The sequence below is a fragment of the Lolium rigidum genome, chromosome 7, assembly GCF_022539505.1.
Source record: "Lolium rigidum isolate FL_2022 chromosome 7, APGP_CSIRO_Lrig_0.1, whole genome shotgun sequence".
Classification (NCBI taxonomy): Eukaryota; Viridiplantae; Streptophyta; class Magnoliopsida; order Poales; family Poaceae; genus Lolium; species Lolium rigidum.
In genome coordinates this window covers 85208720-85232638 of record NC_061514.1, presented here as the reverse complement: position 1 = coordinate 85232638, position 23919 = coordinate 85208720, and the positions used below count along the sequence as shown (strand labels likewise).

Genomic DNA, 23919 nt, shown 5'->3' with positions numbered 1-23919 from the left:
CTCAGTGACCTACCGGTGGGTTTCCATGGACCCTTCACTAGCGTCCCGAAGCTGCACCCGGACGATAATGTCCCGTGCCTCCCCTATGGGTCCGTCCGGGAATGTTTCCATGAAGAGGCAGTTCTGCAAATGCAATGAAAATGACAAGAGTGAGCTATAGTTGGCATGGAGAGCTCCAATGGCATGCTTGTCATTGCCATGCTGATGCACAAGCTCAACATCACAATGCTGATGCACAAGCTCAAAATCACCATGCCAATGACAAGCTCAACATCACCATGCCAGTGACATTGCCATGCCGACGCACATTGACAATGACATCAATCAGATCCACATTCATCATACTTATCATGCCATTTATCCTACTCATCATTGACATGCTTATGACTAACATACAATGCTTTCTGACTAACATGCAACGTACATTGACATCAATCCAATCTACATTGAAATCAATCTGATCTACATTGATATCAATCTGATCTACGTTGACATCAATCCGATCTACATTGACATCAATCTGATATAGAAGGGATATAGTACTTACAATGGGTCGGAGAGAAAGTGGGCCCGTTCAGAGGAGGAGGCCACACTGCAGCGTTGGCATGTGGTCCACGAGGTCGCAACCCAAACCCAGGAGGAGGCGGAGCTGGAGCAACGGTCAGATGACAGGGCGCTGGAGCAGCGGTTGGAAGACGGGGCGCTGATGGAGCAGACGGCTGCTGACGAGTACGGGGTGGGTGGCGGCGCGACTGGCGGCGCGACATTTGGAGCAGCCGGGCGCGGCTGGCCCCATGGCATCGGCGCGTGCATCGGGGTAGAGGCAAACCTCGGTTGAGGCTCCATCTCTCGGCTGGAGCGCCTTCTACACCCACGCCATTGCCGCCGCCCTGGCCGACGCAAACCCTAGGTTGTAGGGCTGAAAACCCCCATCGCGGGATCGGCCGATCGAATCCCGGCGGCTTGTAGTGCGGCCACGACCGAGCCCCTCGTACCCATCCCGACGGAGCTGGAAGCGACCGAAGAGGGCCGATTCAACACCGGTACTCGACCCGGATCGTTCTGCGCTGTCGCATCGCATGCCGCCTACCTTGTACTCCCGGACCATGCGTAGCTGCGCATGGTTCGGCAGGGTGACCGTCGGGCCGGCGGCGGGATCCATTGGAGCTGGGGCCGAAGGAGGCGGAGGAGGTGAGGAGGCCATGGACGGCGGTTGATTGGACGTTGGTGTGTGTTAGTGAGGGAGTTGAATGGAGAGAGAGAGAGGGGAGTGAACTGATGACTGAAAATGGGGAGAGAGGGCCGAGAGAACGCGGTGTCTCCCGCGCTTCTCCACGCGTGCTACCGTTGCACGCCCGCATGTAAAATTGGACAACAACGGGACATGTCCGCTGGAAGCGACCGATTCGGCGTTGCTCCCGATCCTGTCCTAGGGGTGCTTTAAGAACCGGTTGGGACACAGCATGGAAGTCCTCCGGACAACTAAACAGCCCGTTTATTTGCTGGGTCGTTGCGAGCCAAATGACCTCCAGGCTATCAAACGGCCCCAAGCTATTTTTGGACCAGATCCAGTCATAATCTTCTGGATAGTCTGGCTGCGATGGATGAGAGTTTGTTGCATGCGCACGTGAAACGTGTGTACCATTTCGTTCGTTCTAATGAAGAGAAGAAGCGCGCGTATGTGTAGATTGCGATCTTAACAGTAGCTGAAAAGAGCGCCAAAAGGGCAGCGCTTGCTCTCATTTTTGCGTGCGAAGGGAGGGCGTGCATATCACACAGAGGACCACAGCGGAACTGTAGATAACCCTATTTCCGTCGATGTGTGGCAATTAAGGCATAGCCAGGGGCCCAAGGCCTACCGGAAACCCCTGCATTTTTTTCGATAAAGAAAATATATTATAATATCAAAAGATACCAATTACACCCAGTCTCTGCAACAACGTCCCACCCTAATGGCAGTACGGATGCACACAGCCAAAAAAAAAGAAAAGAAAACTAAAAAATAAAAGTCCCGCTACAGCCTTCTAGACCTAGCAACAGCAATACAACCACCACCGTGACAACACCTGAAGTACAGACTCTCCAAAAGCGACGCCTCCAAGAAGGAAACAGTGCACCAACGCCGTCGTCACCCGACCAAAGGTCTTAGGATTTCTCACTGAAGATAGTACCCACTCTCAAAACAATGCCTCCAACAAGAACATTGTCAGGCACAACCAGTTAAGGCCAGACATTGGGTTTTCACCCTGAGAGGTAAGACTTCGAACTTCCCCAGTGCTACCGCCCCCACATGCATACCACTGCTGCAAGCCCGGAACGCCAAGCAGATCCCTCAGCATCACGTTGACTCGAACCTCCTTTAGTCAGTCCACCAATCCTGCCTTCATGATATTCCTTCTTCTGACTTCACCATGGACCAAAAAGTCACCAGATGTCAACACAGAATATAGCTTCGCTGCGCTCCCTCCGGAACCAAACGGTCGGAATAAAAACATGGGTGCGCGCGACCGAATACCACCCGATCCAGCAAACTGCAGGCAAAATATGCACAGTTCCATTCGCCAGCGGAGCTTTCCGGAACTCATCTCTCATATATATGCTCTGGGGTTGCCAAGTTAATTAGTGTGGATGCTTCTCGCTGATAACATTAGTTATGGCTTGCTTGCAGGAGAGTGGCGATATCTAGACTGAGCTACACCTCGACCATTTTTTGAATCTATGAAAAAATTATTTTAGACATGTCAAAAAAATTCGAAAACAAAACCATGATATAGATAATATTGTAATCTACAAATATGTAAATTTTGCTGAATAGTAATGGACAATAATACACTATAATCTAGATTTTCATTTTGTGATTTTGGTCATTTTCACTGAGGGAAAAATACACAATGTATTTCAATCTAAAAATTTACACATTGATAGATTTCAACATTCTCTACTACGATGCATTTAAAAAAAAAAAATCTAAAACTATAAACTCAAAAGTTTTGAAGTTTTTGTGAGAAAAAGAAAACCGGGCTACAAAAGAGGTTTTCCTTGCTTCCAGCTACATCAGTCTCATTAGGGAGGGAAGATTTGACAACTCCCGTTTCCATTTCTATCTTTGGGTCAAGTTAATTTCCGCCACCCCCTCCCACCTCGTCCACCGACGCCAGAGGGCGTTCGCCTGGCCGCCGGAAGCGGCCGTGGGAACTCGTCTCTTCCCCTCGCGTGAAGGAATAGTCCCGGGACGGAGTCCTATGGCATGGGTGTGGCGGCTTCTGCAACAGAAGGCGTGGTGGCCCCTCTCTGGGCAAATCGATGGTGGGGAGCATGGAGAAGGCGGGCAGCGCGGACACGACGCTCCCTCTCCCACGGCTCGGCCCTTGGGAATCCAGCACACAGGTTGGAGGCATCACGGTCGCCCGGTGAGACCCGCGTTCTAAGGTGATCGGAGCCGACAATGGCGGCATCCTCGAACATCGTCACCTTGTTGAAGGTGTCGTTGCTGCTCAAATATTCGGGGGAACCCTAGATCTAGGTGCCTTGGATCATACGATGGCGACCTAGACCTCTTGGGGTCATCGACACTAGCGCTGTCTGGCGCCATGACTAGGTCCACGCCATGATCTCTGCCCTGAAGACAGGTCGGCGGAAGATGGTTGCGGCGACTTCTGCAGCGTGTGCAACGGTGCCCGTTGAGAGTCAGGTGTACCAGTTTGTGCTCCTGGATCGCCATTGGGCGTTTTGGTGAGGCATTCGATTTTAAGATGGTGCGTATAGGTGTGTGAGGTCAGGGTGCATGGCGTCGACATGGCCACCCGCCCACCCCTTTCAATCTTGTAAGTGTTGCAACAACTGTCACTAGATATGTGGCTTTAAGTTAATCATTGTATTTTCTTTGCAAGGCTTTATTGAATAATTTAAATTAATAAGATTGTGTGCATTCTTTTGATTCAGAGGCCGGTTCAACCCTTGCTCTGAGAATAAAAAAAAAGCTATGCTTTGCTATTCTACTCTTTTTCGGTTGGTTGATTTTTATGATTACCATATATGTGATTCATGAGATGTAAACGCTAAAACTTATGACTTCGTATAAAAATAAATTGTACGTATTGATTGATGCAGAGGATGAGAGAACCTCATTTCGAAAAAAGGAAAGCGTTGCATTTCTAAATAGGCCCTATGGTGCCTTGTGGACCCTGGTCCCAGCCGGTCAGTTCCGAATACTAACAGATAAAGTGGAATGCCTAATGATCAGGTCGAGCCCACGCCGGACCGGCCGGCCGCCGCCTCTGCGTGCAAGGTGCACCTGCACCGCCACTCCAGTCAGCCCCACTGATAACCCTAGTTGTTCCACCATATATATTGCTTGCTTAATTACTTCTAATTAAGTCATGCTGAGCCCTTAATTCTGGGTAAAATGCAGGAGTGGCTCCTGTACCATATACAACGGCGCAAACCTATCCAGATGCCTCTGATAATTCTGTACCTACTATAGGTTAAAATATAGTGAAACCCTTGATGTATATTTAAACGCCCCTGGATTCATAGATAGATCGTCTCTATCAATCCAGCTCCCCTGTTTGGATTTTACGTGGCCTTAAAGGATGGGCATCCCCGTACGTGTCCCATTTTGGCAAGGAGGATGAGAACGGCATGAGGTATTTGGCTTTTGTCTCACTGCATTTCCATTTGGAGGAGGGTCTCCATTAGAAATATACCGGGCTCGGTCGATTCGAGAGCGACCATGCAGCAAGGTGCTGCAAGAGCTAGGAAGAAAAGAAATTTGCTGCCACTGCCAGGGATGCAGATGGAATACTTTGAAACAATGCACTTCGTCCATTTCTAAAAAGTTGCTCCACTTTATCTAGATACGTATATAGTAGTATATAAATATATTTTAGTTATAGATATATCTGCATATAGAAAAAGTTGAGAAGCTTTTTTTTGGACGGAGAGGGTAAAACAAATAACCGCATATATTCCCCGCCGTATTACCGGTTTTTAGAAATATTAGAAATACTGGTCATAGTTTGTAGTGATCTTACACCATTAGGATTCTTCATGTGGATTTGATAAACCTAAGGACTCTTAGAGAAAAAGAAGAATAATACAATCCGATAATCCTGATCAAAGGTATCAGTCAGTTTCTCAATTAAGGATGGATCTTAGATAAAGTTCTGCAAGGATAAGTGGCTACACAATTCTACTCTTCGAGAATATCTGGCTCTATACAATATTATGGGTCACAAATCTGACACACTAACAAAAGTGATGGATCCTCGCCTCTAGATGTGACGTTTAGAAGAGATGTTGTTGATCCAGGCTAGCATCCTGGATTTTTTGCTTGAGCGTATGACTTTGGTCCAGTTGTCACAAGAGACTGACGAGTTTCGATGGAATCTACATGAGAGTGGCAAATTCTCTATGGATTCTATGCATAGAGAGCTTTGATCTAGCCTAATGTGTCGTTTGATAATATTTTTGTTTGGAAAATGAAGACACCACTAAAGACTAAGGTTTTTTCGTGGTACCTTCAAGTAGAAGGGTTACACTCACTAAAGACAACCCTGCAAAACACAATTGGTATGGAAGTAAAAAAATTATGTCTTCTATCATCATGACGAGACTATCAAACAATTATTCTTCCATTATCAGTTGGCTAGATATGTATGGTCAATTATCCAAATAAGCTCTACCTTATACCAACCATGTAGCGTTGTTAATATATTCTGAAATTGGTGGATAATAGGTGGGAGTGCTTGCCGTTATTTGGTCGCTTTGGATATGTAGAAATTACAAGGTTTTTTATAACAAGAATTATTCTCGCTTGCATGTTATCTACTGGTGTACTTCTTTGCTCTGTTCTTGGTCATCTCTTTAGTGGGTGGATAATTGTGACCTATTTATGGAGAGGTCTACATGGTTGGAATACACTACGAGAGATTTTTTTCCAACATGGATGTAGCATAATCTACGGATCAGCCCTACATCTCCTTAGACTTTAGACGTTTATACAGTTTCGGAGATGATCTCTTGTATTGGGCCTTTTGTTTTCCTCTTTCTGTCGTTGGACATTGTTTAACTGGATGTTCTTGCGGCTGTTTGCATCTCAGTTATGCAGAGTCCGGGTATAACATTTAAATCACTCTTCAGGGAAAAATGAATTCTAAGTTTCTAACTTTACACTGTTCAGCCATTATGCACCAGGCATCTCCTCGTCCGCAGACCGCAAGAACACTATGTGTTTGGTCCCAATATGGCTAAGTGGTCAATCACTCAATTGCACCGCCTATGATAACCATAATTACTTGGCTTTCAGGGCCACACTCGCCAAATGCACGTTTCACATTAGACTACTCACAATGGGAGTATCATAGCTAGTATCATGCATCACATGCATGTAAAAAGCTGATGTGTCACATCAATAAATGAAGAAAGAGATGGTAGTAGTATCATAGCACGTAGAACTAAAAAAATTAATGTCAAACCAATCTTGTACACACTTTTGCATTGAGATTCTACAAATCACTAAATATAATTAACCTATGATATTACTCCCTCCGTCCTAGTTTTTAAGGCATATTCCCAAAAATTATTTGTCCCATAACCCCCACCTCCTAGGCATAATTTTAATTAATATGAGAGAGAAAGGGGTTGCATGCACCAATGAGGGAGAGAAAGAGAATGCATGCACCAATAAGGGAGAGAAAGGGGTTGCATGCACCAATGAGAGAGAGAAAATGAAACCCAATCAGCTAGTACCTTGGGTCAAGATATTCAAAAATTGTGACTTATAAACTAGGACGGAGGGAGTACTATACATGATACTATGCATTGTGAAGATAGTATCACACATTAGTACAATATACATGATACTACAATATGATACTTCCTATTGTGACCAGTCTAAGGTTGAATCTAAATGTATATCAGCACCGATCGACGAGCGAAAGGAACAACGCCTTTACACCCTCTTGGCCACTTCATTTCAGTAGTAGAATTAAAGGTGGCAGCTGGTGCCCGGCCTTTTCTGCTCGCTCGCCCACTCGGCCATCATTTCTGCCTCCCCCTGGATAGCCAGCTTTCTACTTATAGACGAGCAGAGATAAGTTGCACCGGGAAGGAAGGATCAAGTGGAAGCCGCGCGCGGTCGGGCGGCACCCTTTCGGCCTTGGCTGGGGTGATCGGAGGGAGCAGGAGACGCGGCCGGCCGGCCGGGAGTGATCCGTCGACCGCGCTGGAGCCGAGGAACTCCGGTCGCTGTCCTTGGCGGGTGGGGCGAGGTGGCGGTTACGGCGAAGAAGGTCCAATAGAAAACGCGGGTGCGCAGCTTGAGAGGGAGATCGTGGCAGATCCCGGCGTCGCTGTCTCCCCGCGTCGCTCCTGGATTGCAGCCAAGCCTTGGCCCGCAATCCATCCGCGCTTTCCGGCCGCGCCACCCACCCAGGCCACCGGAGGTGGTATATATACCCCGCCTTATCCCACCCGTCCATCGATCCGCCGTCGAGGGGACTAGCTAGCCGAAGCTGCAAGCTAGCTAGCTTACTTCGGGCTTCCATCCGGCATCGTAGACGGAGACTGAAGGCCAGCCGCCAGCTAGCTGCTGCAAGGTAGCAGCCGGCCGCGAGCCCAGGAGACGAGCTAGCAAGCCAGGTACTGTGAGCTACCAGCAGAATTAGCATCGATTTACCTCGTGATTTCTGCCTATATTTCGCTTCGCCGTGGATACCCGTACTGTGCGCGTGCTGAAGTTCCGAGTTCTGATTCTGACCGAAGCGTGCTGTCGTTTCTCTTTCGTCGTGGATGTAGGGTTCGCCAAGCTCGAGGTGTTTGTCGGAGGAGAAGGCGTCATAAGGTGCTGAATCTGCACGCGCGAAGGCGTGCTGAAGCATCTGTACGTTCTTCCTGCATATCCAGGATTCTCTCTCTCTCTCTCTCAGATCGTGTGAAAAGATAATTAATAGTATGAAGAATTATGTCTTTCTATGTCTTTGTACTGCTTGAATATATAGTCCTTCCGTTTATGCACCATGGATCGTTTCAGCTTATTTTCTTCCTCATCCTCATGACGTACATAATTAATTTTGACTTGTGAGCCACTGCTCTTTGGAATGCATTCATTATGTTTAGCTTCTACCACACAAAAGAAAATCAACCAGCAAAATGTGTGGCTCAATCATATGGTCGGGTAATCTTATGCATGATGAAAGTATTGTACTTTCCGCTCTAGGCCCATAATTACTCAATTACTTATGAATCGTCTATTTCGAGATACTATTAAATCTAAATCAGATTTCTATGTCTTTGGATAAGCATCACAAAACTATCATCATTGACTTGCACTATAAATTTTATAGAATAGAAATTACCTTTGCTAAGTTTACACATTTGTTGCTAGATCATAATTTTAGGCTGTGATATTTCAGATGACTAATTAAGAATGCAAAACAATTTTCTACCATGAAATACCTATTTCTACGACAACATGTATATGTTTTATCTGGAAAAAGCTATATATTCATACAACTAAACATGTAGAGTCAAAGCTAGCCGATCAATACCAAGTCCAAAAAAATTGTCATGGCATTGACAAAAAAAACCATAAGGCAACATGCAAACAAAATAACATATATTTTATAAACTAGCATCATTGTAATGATGTTTTTATGGCAACTCAACCTAGTTGTTTGTAAAATTGATCAACCATTTGATGCGCTTTAATCAGTGTTGATCTGTAGTGCATACTATTAAGTTGTAAGAAACACCTCTAATTAACCGCTTTCTATATGGAAATGCATCAAATTATACTCTCATGAGGTTTTAAGTATAGGTGTTACTTCTATCTGGTTGCATAATACCTTTTGTAATCTCTGTCTGCTGCCCGAAATAATTAAAAATATCAGTTATATTTAGTAAGCATGAATTTGCTTGTGCAATTTGTTGTTTGTAAGTTATATAGAAGTGACTTGGAGATTAAAATGATTGTGTATTTACCAAATTTATTGGTAAATAAGTTTATTGTCTACAAGAGCTCACATATATGCATGGAATGACCATATATAATTGTTAATCCGACAAATGAACTAAACATGTTATTATTCATGCAGTGTCAACTGTCAACTTACTTGGAGTATCTATATTACTTCGATCACTAGAAGAAGATGAACGTTTTCTCCCATGTCCCCCCTGGTTTTCGTTTCCACCCCACCGATGAAGAACTGGTGGATTACTACCTGAGAAAGAAGGTAGCACTGAAGAGGATAGACTTGGACATTATAAAGGATGTTGATTTGTACAAAATTGAGCCTTGGGATCTACAAGGTAATCACAGTTCACAAATTCAAAACATCAATCATACTGCATAGCTTGCCGATCTCTGTGACATTGCTACACTGTAATCGCACAGCAATACATGGTGCATGAAACGTAATAAGTAATATATGTACACTAATCACTTGAACTCTCGATATTTACAGAACAATGCAAGATTGGAACCGAAGACCAGAACGACTGGTTCTTCTTCAGCCACAAGGACAAGAAGTATCCGACCGGCACTCGCACCAATAGAGCCACCACCGCCGGTTTCTGGAAGGCTACCGGCAGGGACAAGCCGATCTACGTCAAGCACTGCCTTGTCGGGATGAGGAAGACCCTGGTTTTCTACAAGGGCCGGGCTCCCAATGGGCAAAAGTCAGATTGGATCATGCACGAGTACCGCTTGGAATCCAATGAAAATGGAGCTCCCCACGTACGTAAACCTCATACTTACTGTCGTACGGACCATTCTCCAGCACCTGTTCATATCTAACAAAAATTTAATAATTAACGCAGGATGAAGGATGGGTGGTCTGCAAGGTGTTCAAGAAGAGAGTGGCGGCGGTGCAGAGAATGGCCACCGCAGACTCGCCCTTCTGGTTCAGTAACGACCATATGTCATTCATGGCGCCTCACGTCGACCAGAGCGCGGCGTACCATCACGGCCACCAACAGAGCTACCACCACCCTTGCAAGGTGGAGTTGGAGTACCATCACCTCCTTCCTCAGGAGCCCATGAGCTTCCAGCAGCTCCCCCAGTTAGAGAGCCCCAGGCTCACAGACCTGATTGGCGCTGTAGCTGCCAATCTCCAGCACGAGGGTCAAGCTCCTCGGCAGCTTCAGATCGAGCCGGTTTATGCATCTTCCGCAGAATGGAGGGATCTTGACAAATTCATGGCGTCTCAGCTCAGCCACGGTGCCTCAACTCCGAAGGAGTCCAGCAGCTACTCCAATCCGGTGCAGGAGTTTCAGGTAGAAGGGAAGCATGAAGAGGCCTTGGATTATGTGTCGACATCTGCCACCTGCGAAGGGGAAAATGACTTGTGGAAATAACGGCATATAAACGAGATGCATATACGAAAGATATACACACACTAACGAGCAGCACTAATGCACTATACAGCTTAATAACATTGTGCTGTGAAGTGATTAATGTACGTAAAAAATAGCTAGAGATGCCGTCCTAATTAAGTTGTATATGTACTAGTAGATGTCAAAAGAAGCGGTATGTATAACCGAATTGGTTATACTTACATGCACAATTTGTGTTCAGGCATACGGGTCTCTAGTATGTTCATGCATGGCTCCACGATTTGTAACCGCAGTATTCTCATGCTGTATAGTACAAATGGCTGATATATGCATGGGCGATTCCTTGCATTCTTAGTGGATATTAAGTTTACAATTCAAGTTTCAAGGTATTGTAGTACAATGTTGCGAGAGTAATTGATTTAATCGTTCCAGTGTACTAAATTTAAATACAAGTGACATGCCAACAAAACATATCTATTACGATCTACACCACATCAGCAAGTGTCTACCTATACCCGTGGTGCTCTACCGAGCGGCTCGGGTGGTAAACCCTATTTCCAATTTGGGCTGATGCCCTCAATACGATGGGCCAGGAACATGAGCATGGAGGGATCATATGAACAAAAATCATATATATTACATACTTGATTAAATCTTACATCAAGATGAGTGACCAACAAAAGACCTGATTTAACATACCAATTCGAATTTATAAAGGACCAAACAAGTAAACATGTTGAGGAAAATATGATGGACAAAACAGATATAACAAGCATAAGAGTTGATTTATTCTAGAATTTAAGTTATTGTACCGGTTGCTTACTTGTTTTGAAGTATTCCAAATTATCCCTGGTTCTTGAAGTGCTTCAGCAAATGTTCGATTATAATTAGAAAACTTTTTCTCCAAGCCGTTCTAATGCTCGGACTTCAAATTTTCTTATTACAAATAAGTTAATATCTTAATTAATATCCCATTTATAGTGTCCACCTTCATTGTAGTACTAAGAGAACTTTTTAGAAGCAGCTCTCTCGCGTGGACGTATAAAAGATTGGTGCTTTTGTGTTCATCTTATTCATATTGACATAGAGAAAACATGCATGCAAAGTCCTTTTCTTTTGGTAGAGAAGCTACTTATTGGCTCAAATAAAACTTATTTTTCACCTCTAAAAATTTGTTGTTGCTGAGTGCTGAGCCATAACTAGACAACAAATAAATTTCAGTTCACTAAGGTTGCATCATATTTAATAGACACCAATATAAACATATCATTTTTATGATAAAGAGCGCAAAAGAGCCGACCCGGACGTTTGGAACCTGGGTGCGCGCGCACCCGTTTACGAAAAGTTCAAAAAATGTTATTTAAAAATTTTTAAAAAAATGTGAAGTAAATTTTTGCATGTACATATTATGTTGATACTTACTCGTGTAAGTTTTCACGAAAAAATACCATTGTGTGTGGCCTGCATAAAAATGACAAAATGTCCAAATGAGAATAGTGAACAGGAATTTGTACTATTCACAGGAATAGGAATTTGCATTTTGTCATTTTTGTGTAGGTCACATACAATGGTATTTTTCCGTGAAAACACACACGAGTAAGTATCAACATAGTATATACATGCAAAATTTTACTTCACATTTTTTTGAAACTTTTAAATAGCATTATTTTGAACTTTACGTAAACGGGTGCGCGCGTACCCAGGTTCCATTCACCATTTCCGGCAAAAGAGCCTACTTTTATGCATCTTACACAATTATGTGAAGAGCCTCTATAGCAAGAGCCATTACCTCTTCGTCATCATTAGGAAATTTCTTTTGAATGTCGGGGGGGGGGGGGGGGGCAGTGGTTGAAAAAGAAAGTATGATCATAATAATATAGACAAAGAGTAAATCGTAAGCAATAAAGGCACAAATTCATCTCTTGGAATATCATACACTTGGGTATATATGTATCCGATACACCCGATATGGGGATACGTATCTGATACGCGATACAAAGTTATTGGGATACGACACTTTTTCAAAAACGAAGATATTGGGATACGTTTGTATGTGTATAAACAATATTATAAATTATAAAATAAATAAAGTATTTCATGACTATACGTCCATATCGTTGTTCTTGACATCCAGTATCGATAATTCAACAATCTAGGAATCAAAATTCATCTTGAGAAACCACAATGGGTTGCATTCCCAAAAGTTGTTATCATCGTTCTCGAGCTCTTAATCCAAGTTCTATTTGATGCGGGCATACTACCACTAGCCATCGTTGATCTAACTAAGAAGCAAGAAAGTCAGAGATCAAATCAATGGCCCTTGGAGCCATAGAGGGAGAAGTTCCAATGGGCTTAGCAGATGGAGGAAGTATAAGACTTGTCAATCACCATCGTCCGAATAAGGGTAGGATGGAGTGGATGGACGCAGCAGCAAGCGGTTGCACCTACCTACATATGGTGTTTGCGGCGGATGTGGGGCATGTGTGGGATTTGTTGGCTGACGGGTGTCAGGTTCCGTATCGCTTGAGCATCCCTTTGGTATCCCTCTTTGTCCATAATTTTTCTTCTTCTTATATTTGAAAATCATAAGATACGCACGGGATAGTCTGTAACCAAGCAATATCTGATACTGGTACAACTGAAAAGCACCGTATCTAAGATTCATAGATTCATCTTTCTACACAAATCAAGAATAATATTATTTACGATGGGTCAGTTCTCCATTCTCCTTCTCAGGGTTATCTTACTTCATCATCATATCATGTGTCACTGTAATGAAGATATCCATTTTCTCATATATGTCACCACGTTTTGGTCATTCTCCATTGCTGAACTTGGCAACCATGTACAAATGTTTCGTGATAGCAAATGATGATGATAAACACATTCCAAGAGATGTCATTATTGATAGTTTGTGCAACCATTATTGTTTTTTTCCAGCACCAACATTCACCAAGAATTTCCATTTCTTACATTTAATCAAGTTAATAGAAACCGTGTCTCGAAGAACGCTAAGAATTTTTAGCAAGATGTTGTGGGAATTAATAATCCTAACTCGGGTTCTAATCAAGTCATGTGTGTGGCCCATTGATGAAATCAAATCAAATCAACAATATTTCAAGCAAGGAGACCATCCAAGAAAATAAGCCTATCAATGTTCAAGAAAAAAAAACCCATCGGTAAGAGGAATTGTTGGATAGTCCACTTCGCCCCTGTCCACCATGGACTAGTGGGTCAAAGATTACCACCACAATCATTCCACCCCCGACATTACAAGGGTAGTGATGTGGGCATTACCCTTCGGGTAACCAGCATTATGCTACCTCCTACGGCCCAACCAGGGGCCCATGAAGATTTCCCAACAACCAAGGTGGGCCAATACGTCGGTTCCAGAGAAGGAGATTCACTCAAAGTAGGATTCTTGATGAACAAGGCAACACGACATTAAACAAGGAAAGATTAGAAATAGAACTCTTTGTAACCTAGTCGTACCTGGACAGAACTCACGAGACCTGGCCTGCAATATAAGAGCCAGGATAGGGTCTGCCGAGGGACACACAATTACAACAGATAGGTTCACCACAAGTCTAGAGTTAGGTCCTTAGAATCTTAGCCTCTCGACGAGGTCACATCCATAGCCTTTGGCTACCCCATTGTAACCCGATATATTCGATAATCAAGATCATACAAGCATGACGTAAGGGTTTTACCTCATCGAGGGCCTCGAACCTGGGTAAATCTCTCTCCCTGTCTATTTGGTACCCGATGTCTAGTGTCAACCTGCAGGATTCTGTCAACCCTAAGCCCCTAATGGTGGGCATTGCCGGGGAGCACCCTCGTCAATTGGCACCATCTATGGGAAACATGTCGGCACATGGCAAGTCATCGGCTGCTCCAGTCACATCAGCAACGTTCGTGCTAGCGTCACCAACACCTTCAAGCCTGAAGAATTTGGTTCGTTGCGGATCCTTCAAGTTCACTCCGCGCACCGAAATGTCGCGTCCAACTCCTTCGGAGTTACGCGGCGGCATGGACGCAACGTTTGGCGGTGTCCACTTCATCGTCGATTCCGGAGGGTTCCTTCGACTTCCAAGTTCAGGTGCACCAGGCTCGTTAAGGACTTCGGCTCCAAAAATCGTCGTCCCACCGATAGCTCAAGTGGGTTCGCCGTATTCGTCTGGTAACAGCAGCGGGAACAGCCGAAGAAATTTCGGTAGCAGACAAGGGCAATGGAAGAGGAGAAGGGATCTCCGTTGTGAAGCAGATGGACGAGCTGCAAGCCGCCTTCATCAGTGTGGCGAAGGATGTCACAGCGCGCAATTAAACAAAAATCGCAGCCGTGCACCTTACCTCCCAGCTGCGGAACAACTTGTCGCTCCATGTTACTTGCATACTTACATTGACCCAAAAGACAACATTAAGAAGGCTACGCATCTACTTAAAGATTGTCGGCGGTTCCTCGATATTCAGAAGCTATGTGAAGAGCTAAGGTCTGGTTCGGAAGCAAAGGCGCGTTCGGCGGAAGGAAGAACGACCGCTTACGATTATCCTCAACAACAGCAGTATGTGCCAGACGAAGATATCTACATACCTACCGAAGTCTACCCTGCATCTCGAGGGCAAATGAACATGATCCACAAAATCAGCGTTTCAAAAAGGGAGTCCAAGAAGTTTTCGCGGGAGATAAAGTTTACAGAAGTGGCTATAGCGGCATTACCCGATTATATCGATTGATCAGATCAGAGCATCTTGTTCAGCAGGGAAGATCATCCGATAGCCGTCCCAAGGCTGGGTACGCTGCCCTAGTCCTTGAAGCGCAGATCGGAGGATACAATATGAGCAAACTGTATTCATGGATGGAGGAAGTGGTCTAAATCTTTTCTCTGCAAGCACAATAAAAGCAATGGGATTGACAACCGATATATTAAAAGAATCCGACACTGGCTTTCATGGCATCATCTCGACTCGACCCGCATATCCCCTTGGCAAGATTTTGTTGGACGTTGTCTTCGGCACACCTAGCAATTTCAGGAAGGAGAAACTCGAGTTCGAGGTGGTGGACTGGGAATCGCAGTACCACGCCATCCTCGGCAGGCCAGCGTTTGCCAAGTTTATGGCAGTTCCTCATTACGCGTATTTGAAGCTGAAGATGTCAGGCAATAACGGGACAACAATAACAATTTACGGAAGTTTTTCTCGTTCTGATAACTGTGATAGAGATTTTCAGAAGATCGCATCAAAGTTCGGAGTCGGGGAAGAACTCAATGCACTTGACGTACTCATCGATCATACACAGCCACCTGCCGATAATCAGAACACAAAATCCGATGAGTTTGACACTGCCAAGGAAGCAAAGAAGCATCAAGTGCACCCCTCTGACCCGAAGAAAACAATCAATGCATCGGCAGATCTTACTGTCGCATAGGAAAGCGCGCTCATCGAGTTCCTCCGTGAGCGCTGGAAAATATTTGCATGGGAGCCATCCGACATGCCAGGTATTCCTATGGAACTCGCTGAGCATGCCCTCAATGTTGACCCCAAAGCCAAACTTGTACAACAGACGTTACATCGTTTCTCAGAACCAAAAAGAAAAGCTATTGGAGGAGAAATTAAATGCCTCTGCAAAGCCGGGTTTATTTGAGAGCTCAAAGAAGCTGAATGGGTAGCCAATCCAGTCGTGGTGCCGAAGAAACATAGGACAGCACTTCGTATGTGCATCGACTTCACGAGCCTCAACAAGCATTGCCCGAAGGATCATTTCCCGTTGCCATGCATCGATCAAATAGTCGACTCCATGGCAGGCTGCGATCGCCTCTCCTTTCTCGATGCTTATTCAGGATATAATCAGATCAAGCTCAAAAAAGAAGACCAGGAATTAATAGCATTCATTACACCGCATGGTGTCTACTGCCACAACGTCATGACTTTCGGACTAAAAAATGTAGGTGCAACCTATCAACGGTGCATGCAAGCCTGCCTCGGGGACCAGATTGGCCGGAATATCGAGGTTTATATCAACGACATCATCGTCAAAACCAGAAATGCCACCACACTCATCGATGATCTGAGAGAAACTTTCGACAACCTTGACCGATATAAAATCAAGCTGAACCCGAAGAAATGATTCTTCGGGGTACCAGGAGGCCAAGTACTCGGGTACTTTATTTCAGCCAGAGAAAATAGAGGCTGATCCTTTGAAGATTAAAGTTGTCCTTGACATGGAGCCACCAAGGACTCTACAACAAGTGCAACGGCTGGCAGGACGGGTAGCAGCTCTTAGTAGATTTATTGCAAAGCTGGGAGAAAAGGCCATGCCTTTCTATCAGTTGATGAAGAAGTCAGAAAAATTTGAATGGACAGCAGAGGCACAAGATGCTTTCGACAATCTGAAGAAGGTTTTGTCTACTTCTCCGGTCCTCGTTACTCCACGAGACAGGGAGCCGATGTTACTCTATATCGTGGCAACCAGTCGAGTCGTCAACACTGTGCTTGTTGTCGAGCGTGCGGAAGAAGGAAACGTTCATGGCGTACAACGTCCTGTTTATTACCTCAGCGAAGTACTTACACCAGCAAAACAACGGTATCCACATTACCAGAAATTGGCATATGCCGTATGGATGACAGCACGAAAGCTGAGCCATTACTTCGCCGAGCACCCGATTGTTGTTCTCACTAAAGCCCCATTGAAGAATATACTCACCAATCCAGATGCTACAAGTCGTGTATCTCAGTGGGGCTCGAGATAGCTCTACATGATATTTCTTACATCAATCGAACGGCCATCAAGTCTCAGGTCCTCTCAGATTTCTTTGTCGACTGGATTCAGTCGCAAACTCCTGCTGCACCCGATATGTGAGGTTCTTGGACTATGTACTTTGATGGTTCAAAGCGAAGCACGGGCGCAGGGGCAAGAGTAGTGTTAATTTCACCACAAGGAGACAAGATGAAATATGTACTGAGAATGAATTTCTCACTACCGACGAATAACGAAGCAGAATGCGAAGCATTACTGCACGGTATGCGTATGGCCAAGGCATGTGGAGCTACTCGTTTGGATATTTATGGAGATTCAAATCTTGTGGTTCAGCAGTCGATGAATTTGTACGACGCTATCAGCGACAATATGATTTCTTATTGCCAAATGTATCAATCGATGGAAGCCAAGTTTGAAGGTTGCGAGTTAAAACATATAGGCGGAGCTAGCAACGAGGAGGCAGATGCTTTGGCAAATATCGGCTCTACATGCTCTTCTATCCCAGATGGAGTCTCTATGAAGTTATTACTCAATGGTCTATTAAAGTAAAAACTTCGGCATCTCCTGAAAAATCGGTTGTTGACTCGGGGGCTACGCCCCAGAACGTTGTCGAAGAAATTACTGGTGGACCTAAACAGCAAGTTCTTCTCCTCGAGCCTTTATGGACTGAACCTTTTCTGGCATACTTAATGGAGCAGCGGTTGCCAGATGATCCAACGGAAGCTAAACACATTGTGCGACGATCTAAAGCATTTACTATAGTAGGTGGTGACCTTTATAAATGGAGTATTTCTGGCATCTTCCAACGGTGCATCGCCATCAATGATGGAAAGGCCCTGTTGCGACAGATACACGAAGGCACGTGTGTCCATCATGCAAGCAGCAGAGCACTTGCATCCAAAGCTTTACAAGCTGGGTTTTATTGGCCAACAGCAGCAACCGATGCGACTTAGTTTAGAAGTGCGACCCTTGCCAACGTTTTGCACCAAAACCACACGCACGTGCTACGGATCTCATGACAATAGCTCTATATGGCCTTTGCGTGGTGGGGACTTGACCAAGTTGGTCCAATGCCAAAGTCATCGCCTGGCGGTCATACCCATCTATTGGTAGCAGTCGACAAATTCACCAAGTGGATTGAGGCCATACCAGTCACCAATCAGACAGCCAAAACAACTGTCAAGTTCTTCAAAGGAATCTCATGTCGCTTTGGTGTGCCTCACAAAGATCATCACGAACAATGGAACCAACTTTGATTCGAAGGAATTTCATGAATTTTGTAACAATAATGGCATCAAGCTCAAATTTGCTTCAATTTCACATCCTCAAACCAATGGACAAGTGGAAAGGATCAATGGCTTAATATGTGATGGCATTAAAAACGCCTCACAGGTGCAGCTGGAGCTTGGGTCGAAGAGTTACCATCAGTACTTTGGAGTTTGCGGACTACACCAAATAGTTCAACGCAATATACTCCCTTTTTCCTTGTATACGGGGACGAAGCTGTTCTACCTGCCAACGTTCGCTTCGAAGCACCTCGGGTGGCTGTGTTAACCCGTGAAGCACACGTCTGTTGGGAACCCCAAGTGGAAGGTGTGATGTGTATAGCAGCAAGTTTACCTCAGTATGAAACCAAGGGTTATCGAACCAGTAGGAGATGAAGGCCACGTGAAGGTTGTTGGTGGAGGAGTGTAGTGCGGCGCAACACCAGGGATTCCGGCGCCAACGTGGAACCTGCACAACACAATCAAAATACTTTGCCCCAACTTAACGGTGAGGTTGTCAATCTCACCGGCTTGCCGTAAACAAAGGATTAAACGTATGGTGTGGAGAATGATGTTTGCTTGTAAAGAACAATAGAGAATAGAGTTTGCAGCTGATTGTATTTCAGATGTAAAAGAATGGACCGGGTCCACAGTTCACTAATGGTGTCTCTCCCATAAGATACATAGCATGTTGGGTGAACAAATTACAGTTGGGCAATTGACAAATAAAGATGCACATACATATCATGATGATTACTATGAGATTTAATCAGGGCATTACGACAAAGTACATAGACCGCTATCCAAGCATGCATCTATGCCTAAAAGTCCACCTTCGGGTTAGCATCCGCACCCCTTCCAATGATTAAGTTGCAAACAACGGACAATTGCATTAAGTATGGTGCGTAATGTAATCAACACAAATATCCTTAGACAAAGCATTGATGTTTTATCCCTAGTGGCAACATCACATCCACAACCTTAGAACTTTCTGTCACACGTCCCGCATTCAATGGAGGCATGAACCCACTATCGAGCATAAATACTCCTCTTGGAGTCACAAGTATCAACTTGGCCGAGCCTCTACTAGCAACGGAGAGCATGCAAGAACATAAACAACACATATATGATAGATTGATAATCAACTTGACATAGTATTCAATATTCATCGGATCCCAACAAACACAACATGTAGCATTACAAATAGATGATCTTGATCATGATAGGCAGCTCACAAGATCTAACATGATAGCACAATGAGGAGAAGACGACCATCTAGCTACTGCTATGGACCCATAGTCCAAGGATGAACTACTCACACATCAATCCGGAGGCGGACATGGTGATGTAGAGCCCTCCGGTGATGATTCCCCTCTCCGGCAGGGTGCCGGAGGCGATCTCCTGAATCCTCCGAGATGGGATTGGCGGCGGTGGCGTCTCTGGAACTTTTTCCGTATCGTGGCTCTCGGTAATAGGGTTTTCGCGACGGAGAGTTTAAGTAGGCGGAAGGGCAGAGTCGGGGGGGCGCTCGAGGGGCCCACACCATAGGCCGGCGCGGGCCCCTCCTTGGCCGCGCCGCCCTATGGTGTGGCCACCTTGTGGCCCCACTCCGTATCCTCTTCGGTCTTCTGGAAGCTCCGTGGAAAAATAAGACCCTGGGCGTTAATTTCGTCCAATTCCGAGAATATTTCCCGTGTAGGATTTCTGAAACCAAAAACAGCACAAAACAGGAACTGGCGCTTCGGCATCTTGTTAGTAGGTTAGTGCCGGAAAATGCATATAAATGATGTAAAGTGTGTATAAAACATGTCAGTATTGTCATAAAACTAGCATGGAACATAAGAAATTATGGATACGTTTGAGACGTATCAGGCTGCATGATTAAACCTCTGTCCAGATATTACAAGATGATGTGGACCTTGTTGATGAGGCTCGAGATATTGCCCTAGCAAGAAAAATAGTATATCAGCAGGCCATACGGAATTACCACAGTCGAAGGGTGCGCACTCGAAGTTTCGACGTCGGTGATCTAGTACTACGATTAAAGCAGAAAGGACACCTGAAGCTTGAATCTCCATGGGAAGGACCATACGTCGTCACTTAAGTAATCCTAGGAGGACCTTATCGTCTCAAGAACACTACAACATGAAAAGATGTTGAGAACCCATGGAACGTTGCATAATTGCGATGATTTTATGTGTAGGACTCGACCTTTTTACTACCTCTTTTATTTCTTCCTTTTACAATAAGGCTTCTTAGCCACTATTGGAGCAATGTATACCCAGTTACGTAATATGAATAAAACTTCTGGTTCAGCTTATATGATTACTTTCTCACCTGAACAAATGTTCATGATCTTTTTATCGGCTACTACTACTCCCATCGGGAGCTCTGGTTAACAACGCGTCATGGCTTACCCAGCAATACTCGGGGGCTGCAAGATTTATTACAATTTCTTCATTTACTACTACTCCTATCGGGAGCTCTGGTTATCGTCGTACCACGGTTTTTCCGGCAATACTCGGAGGTTGTAGTTCTTGTCATGGTTTATTGTCAAATAGCTTCAAGGAACATGCGAGTGCTACAATTGACAGGAATCTTCATACAAAAATAGTTCCACCAAAGCCTCAAGGAACATGCGAGCGCTGCAATTGGTGGAAACAATGCAACATATGAAAGGGTCATGTCGGTGCACCGCGTTAGGAAGCCGAATAAGTGCTTAGTTTCTTCGTTTACTCGAAGAATGTCGTCATTACAAACATACATGCGACCCTGCAAAAATTGCGATTACTATAGGGTTGTCGAGTGAGCAAACTGACCTGATCCCTCGGTTGCCTTCGACAAAATAAAAAAGGGGTTTCGACTGGGCTTACGGTTCATCGATTCGCTAGGATGTTAAAAAATAATTTCAACAACACAAGATGTTAAAAAAGAGCACCATTTCTTACAACGCAAGTTCCTCTTAAAAAAGAAGAGTGACTTCTTTCATAATAATTACAAAGGCACACTATGTGCAAGGATAATCAAAAATTTCTATCATGATGAGGTTTCCTGGTCTGCTTGGTTCTTCAAATCTCTTTCGGTACCTGCCTCCATCCTAGAGATAATGATACGAGCAGGATGTCTAGCCACGGGGTAGTACTAATCGATTTTTACATTAACATTGACTATGGATTCTAAATCCAAGGTTGGGTGAAAAGCTAACGCTGAAGCAAATGCCAGTTCGGCTCCAGCAAGAAGTTCTTTACGCACTAAAGATCGAATTCTGGCAGGAGTTTTGAATTCACTAAACATAGCCGACAGAGTCTTGGGTGTTGGATCCAAAGGAAACATGGTCCTCCATATCATGGTTAGATGAGCATGGTACTTATCAAAGTAGTAATGTACCTTTTCAACCCGATACTCGAACTTCGCCACAATTATGGCCTTTGACCTATCCGACCATAATGCACACTTCGGTATGACATATATCGGTCATTGCCGCAATCTTCTCATGGATTCGCTTGTTCTCTTCTGATTGTAGAAAGCAACAAATTTTGAAGACAAAGGGGAAAATCAAGTTAAGAGAATATTCTTTACAAATAGAAATACAAAAAAGCAAAAGGGTGTTGATTGCGTACAACTTAGGCTTTCGGTAGCCACGCGTAGGCGATCTAGAGCATGTTGTTCAACTGCTGTGGCAATTTCACTCTTCTTTTTCACCAATGCTGCCATAGCATGGAGACCAACCATATTTTTATTCAATTGGGAAATCTGATTGCGCAGTCGATGCACAAGTTCCGATTCGTCAGCAGCAGAAGAATCTGAAGAACTTTCCACTCGGGAAGAAGTCGAAGGAATCTGCAGCAAGTTGTTTAATATACATCCTCAGAAAATCAGGAAAGGAAAATTATCAAGTGCAGAAAACTCCCATCAGGAGCCATCAACTTCTTTTCATTCAAAAGGTGATGTTAAAAAAAGTTGAGTACTGACAACAGAGTCAGTTTAATTCATTACAAGACCAAAGGACAAGATAAATATCTTCAAAGGTACAACTAAGCGAATCAGTGGAATTAGGATGCTTGAGCTCGCGTAGACGAGCTTGGCGCAGTTTTAGATGCAGCTTTTTCTTCTCTTCATCAACTAGCTTCAGGAGACGACTTGCACACAGTTGAGCTGATTCATTGAAAGGGGCAAGGTCGACAAGAGAACCATCTGCGTCCGTTGGTAACGCCTTCGACAGTTGCTCCAGTTTGGATTCAAGACCATTCCCCATTAAGAGTTCAAAAGCAAGAACTGCTCCATAGAGACGAGAGCGACACTTTAGTACCTCAATTGCGTTGCTGGAGTCGATGAAGAAAGTATTCGCCAGCTCTCCAACAGTTTTGTTTTGATCCAGGTTGGGAAACATCATATAACTTTGACAGGGCTCCCTTGGCCTTCTTCAAAAGATCCTCTATCTGTTCGCTGGAGTCGATAGAAAATGAAAGAGCGTCTGACATGGAATCCATCCTAAGCTTATTCGAACGGTCGAGAGGCATGTCGACCGTATCTATAGTATCATGGAAAAAATTCACTACAACGACAAACTATCCTAAGAAAAGGAGAGAATGAGCATGGGAAAATCTTACTCAACAAGCTTTCGACGGATTTTCGAAGAGCGCCCTCTTTCTTGTCTGCTTCGACAAAAGCCTTGAGCCTTGACTCCTGCTCCTCCTTCATCTTCTTCTTCAGCTTTTTCAGTTCTTCCTTCAGGCTTGCATTTTCGTTCCGAGCTTCGGCTGCTAGCCTGTTTGCTTCTTGCACTTTGTCAGCTGAAGATTTAGAAGCTTTGCGGAGCTGGACGTTCTCTGCCTCTAGTCGAACGAACTGATCGGTGAAATCTACCACAATGTCGACTGCAACATGAATTGGCTACAGCAAGAGAATCAAAGGAGTGTGTCAGGATATATGACAAGCATATCTTAACCTATATTTGGCTATGCTCAAAGCCAATTATCGGCTCGGGGACTGCTGGGTACTAACTATTAAAGAAATACTTACAGGATTATTCGGAGATGGAGGAACAGAAGCGCTTGCCGAAGGAGCAACTGTAGAAGTTTTAAATTTGCCTACGACTCTTCTTGGCGGAAGATCGGCAGAAGGTTCATCTTCGGTGGATAAAGGTGTCGACTCCTTCATTGACCCCGGATTCTCAGAGTTCATCCTTGCCTTCTTCGGAGGAGGAACACCTTCATATTCATCAGAGATATTCGAAGAAAATATGGACTATTGTAAAGACAAAGATTATCAGGAAGAATGAGAAATAAACGCATGGAAAAAGAAACTTACGGAAGTGATATTAAATCATCTTCTTCGGTGAAGAATCATGCCAATCTTCTTGGTGCTGGAGCATCCGAGGCTTCATGAGAAGGTGCGGGAGAAGGACTTACATTAGCATCATCGTCGTTATGTCCGCTAGGACTTGACTCCGTTGTGGCCATCAAATCTTCATTGATTCTCCTGCGGCGCCTGGAGAGAAGTGCGTCAACATCAAGAGCCTCATCACTCGATACATCGCTATCTTCAATCACGTCAGGATCATCT

The 23919-nt window shown here is 44.5% G+C and overlaps 1 protein-coding gene across 1 annotated transcript; it reads left to right on the top strand.

Annotated features, from left to right (window-relative positions):
* Positions 1–7853: 7853 nt before the first annotated feature.
* LOC124676936 (NAC domain-containing protein 7-like) lies at positions 7854–10513 on the top strand. Its single transcript, XM_047212948.1, has 4 exons — positions 7854–7882; positions 9096–9309; positions 9465–9736; positions 9820–10513. The coding sequence occupies exons 2-4, from the start codon at positions 9150–9152 to the stop codon at positions 10354–10356; spliced, it is 969 nt and encodes a 322-aa protein (XP_047068904.1). The 5' UTR covers positions 7854–7882; positions 9096–9149; the 3' UTR covers positions 10357–10513.
* Positions 10514–23919: the final 13406 nt, after the last annotated feature.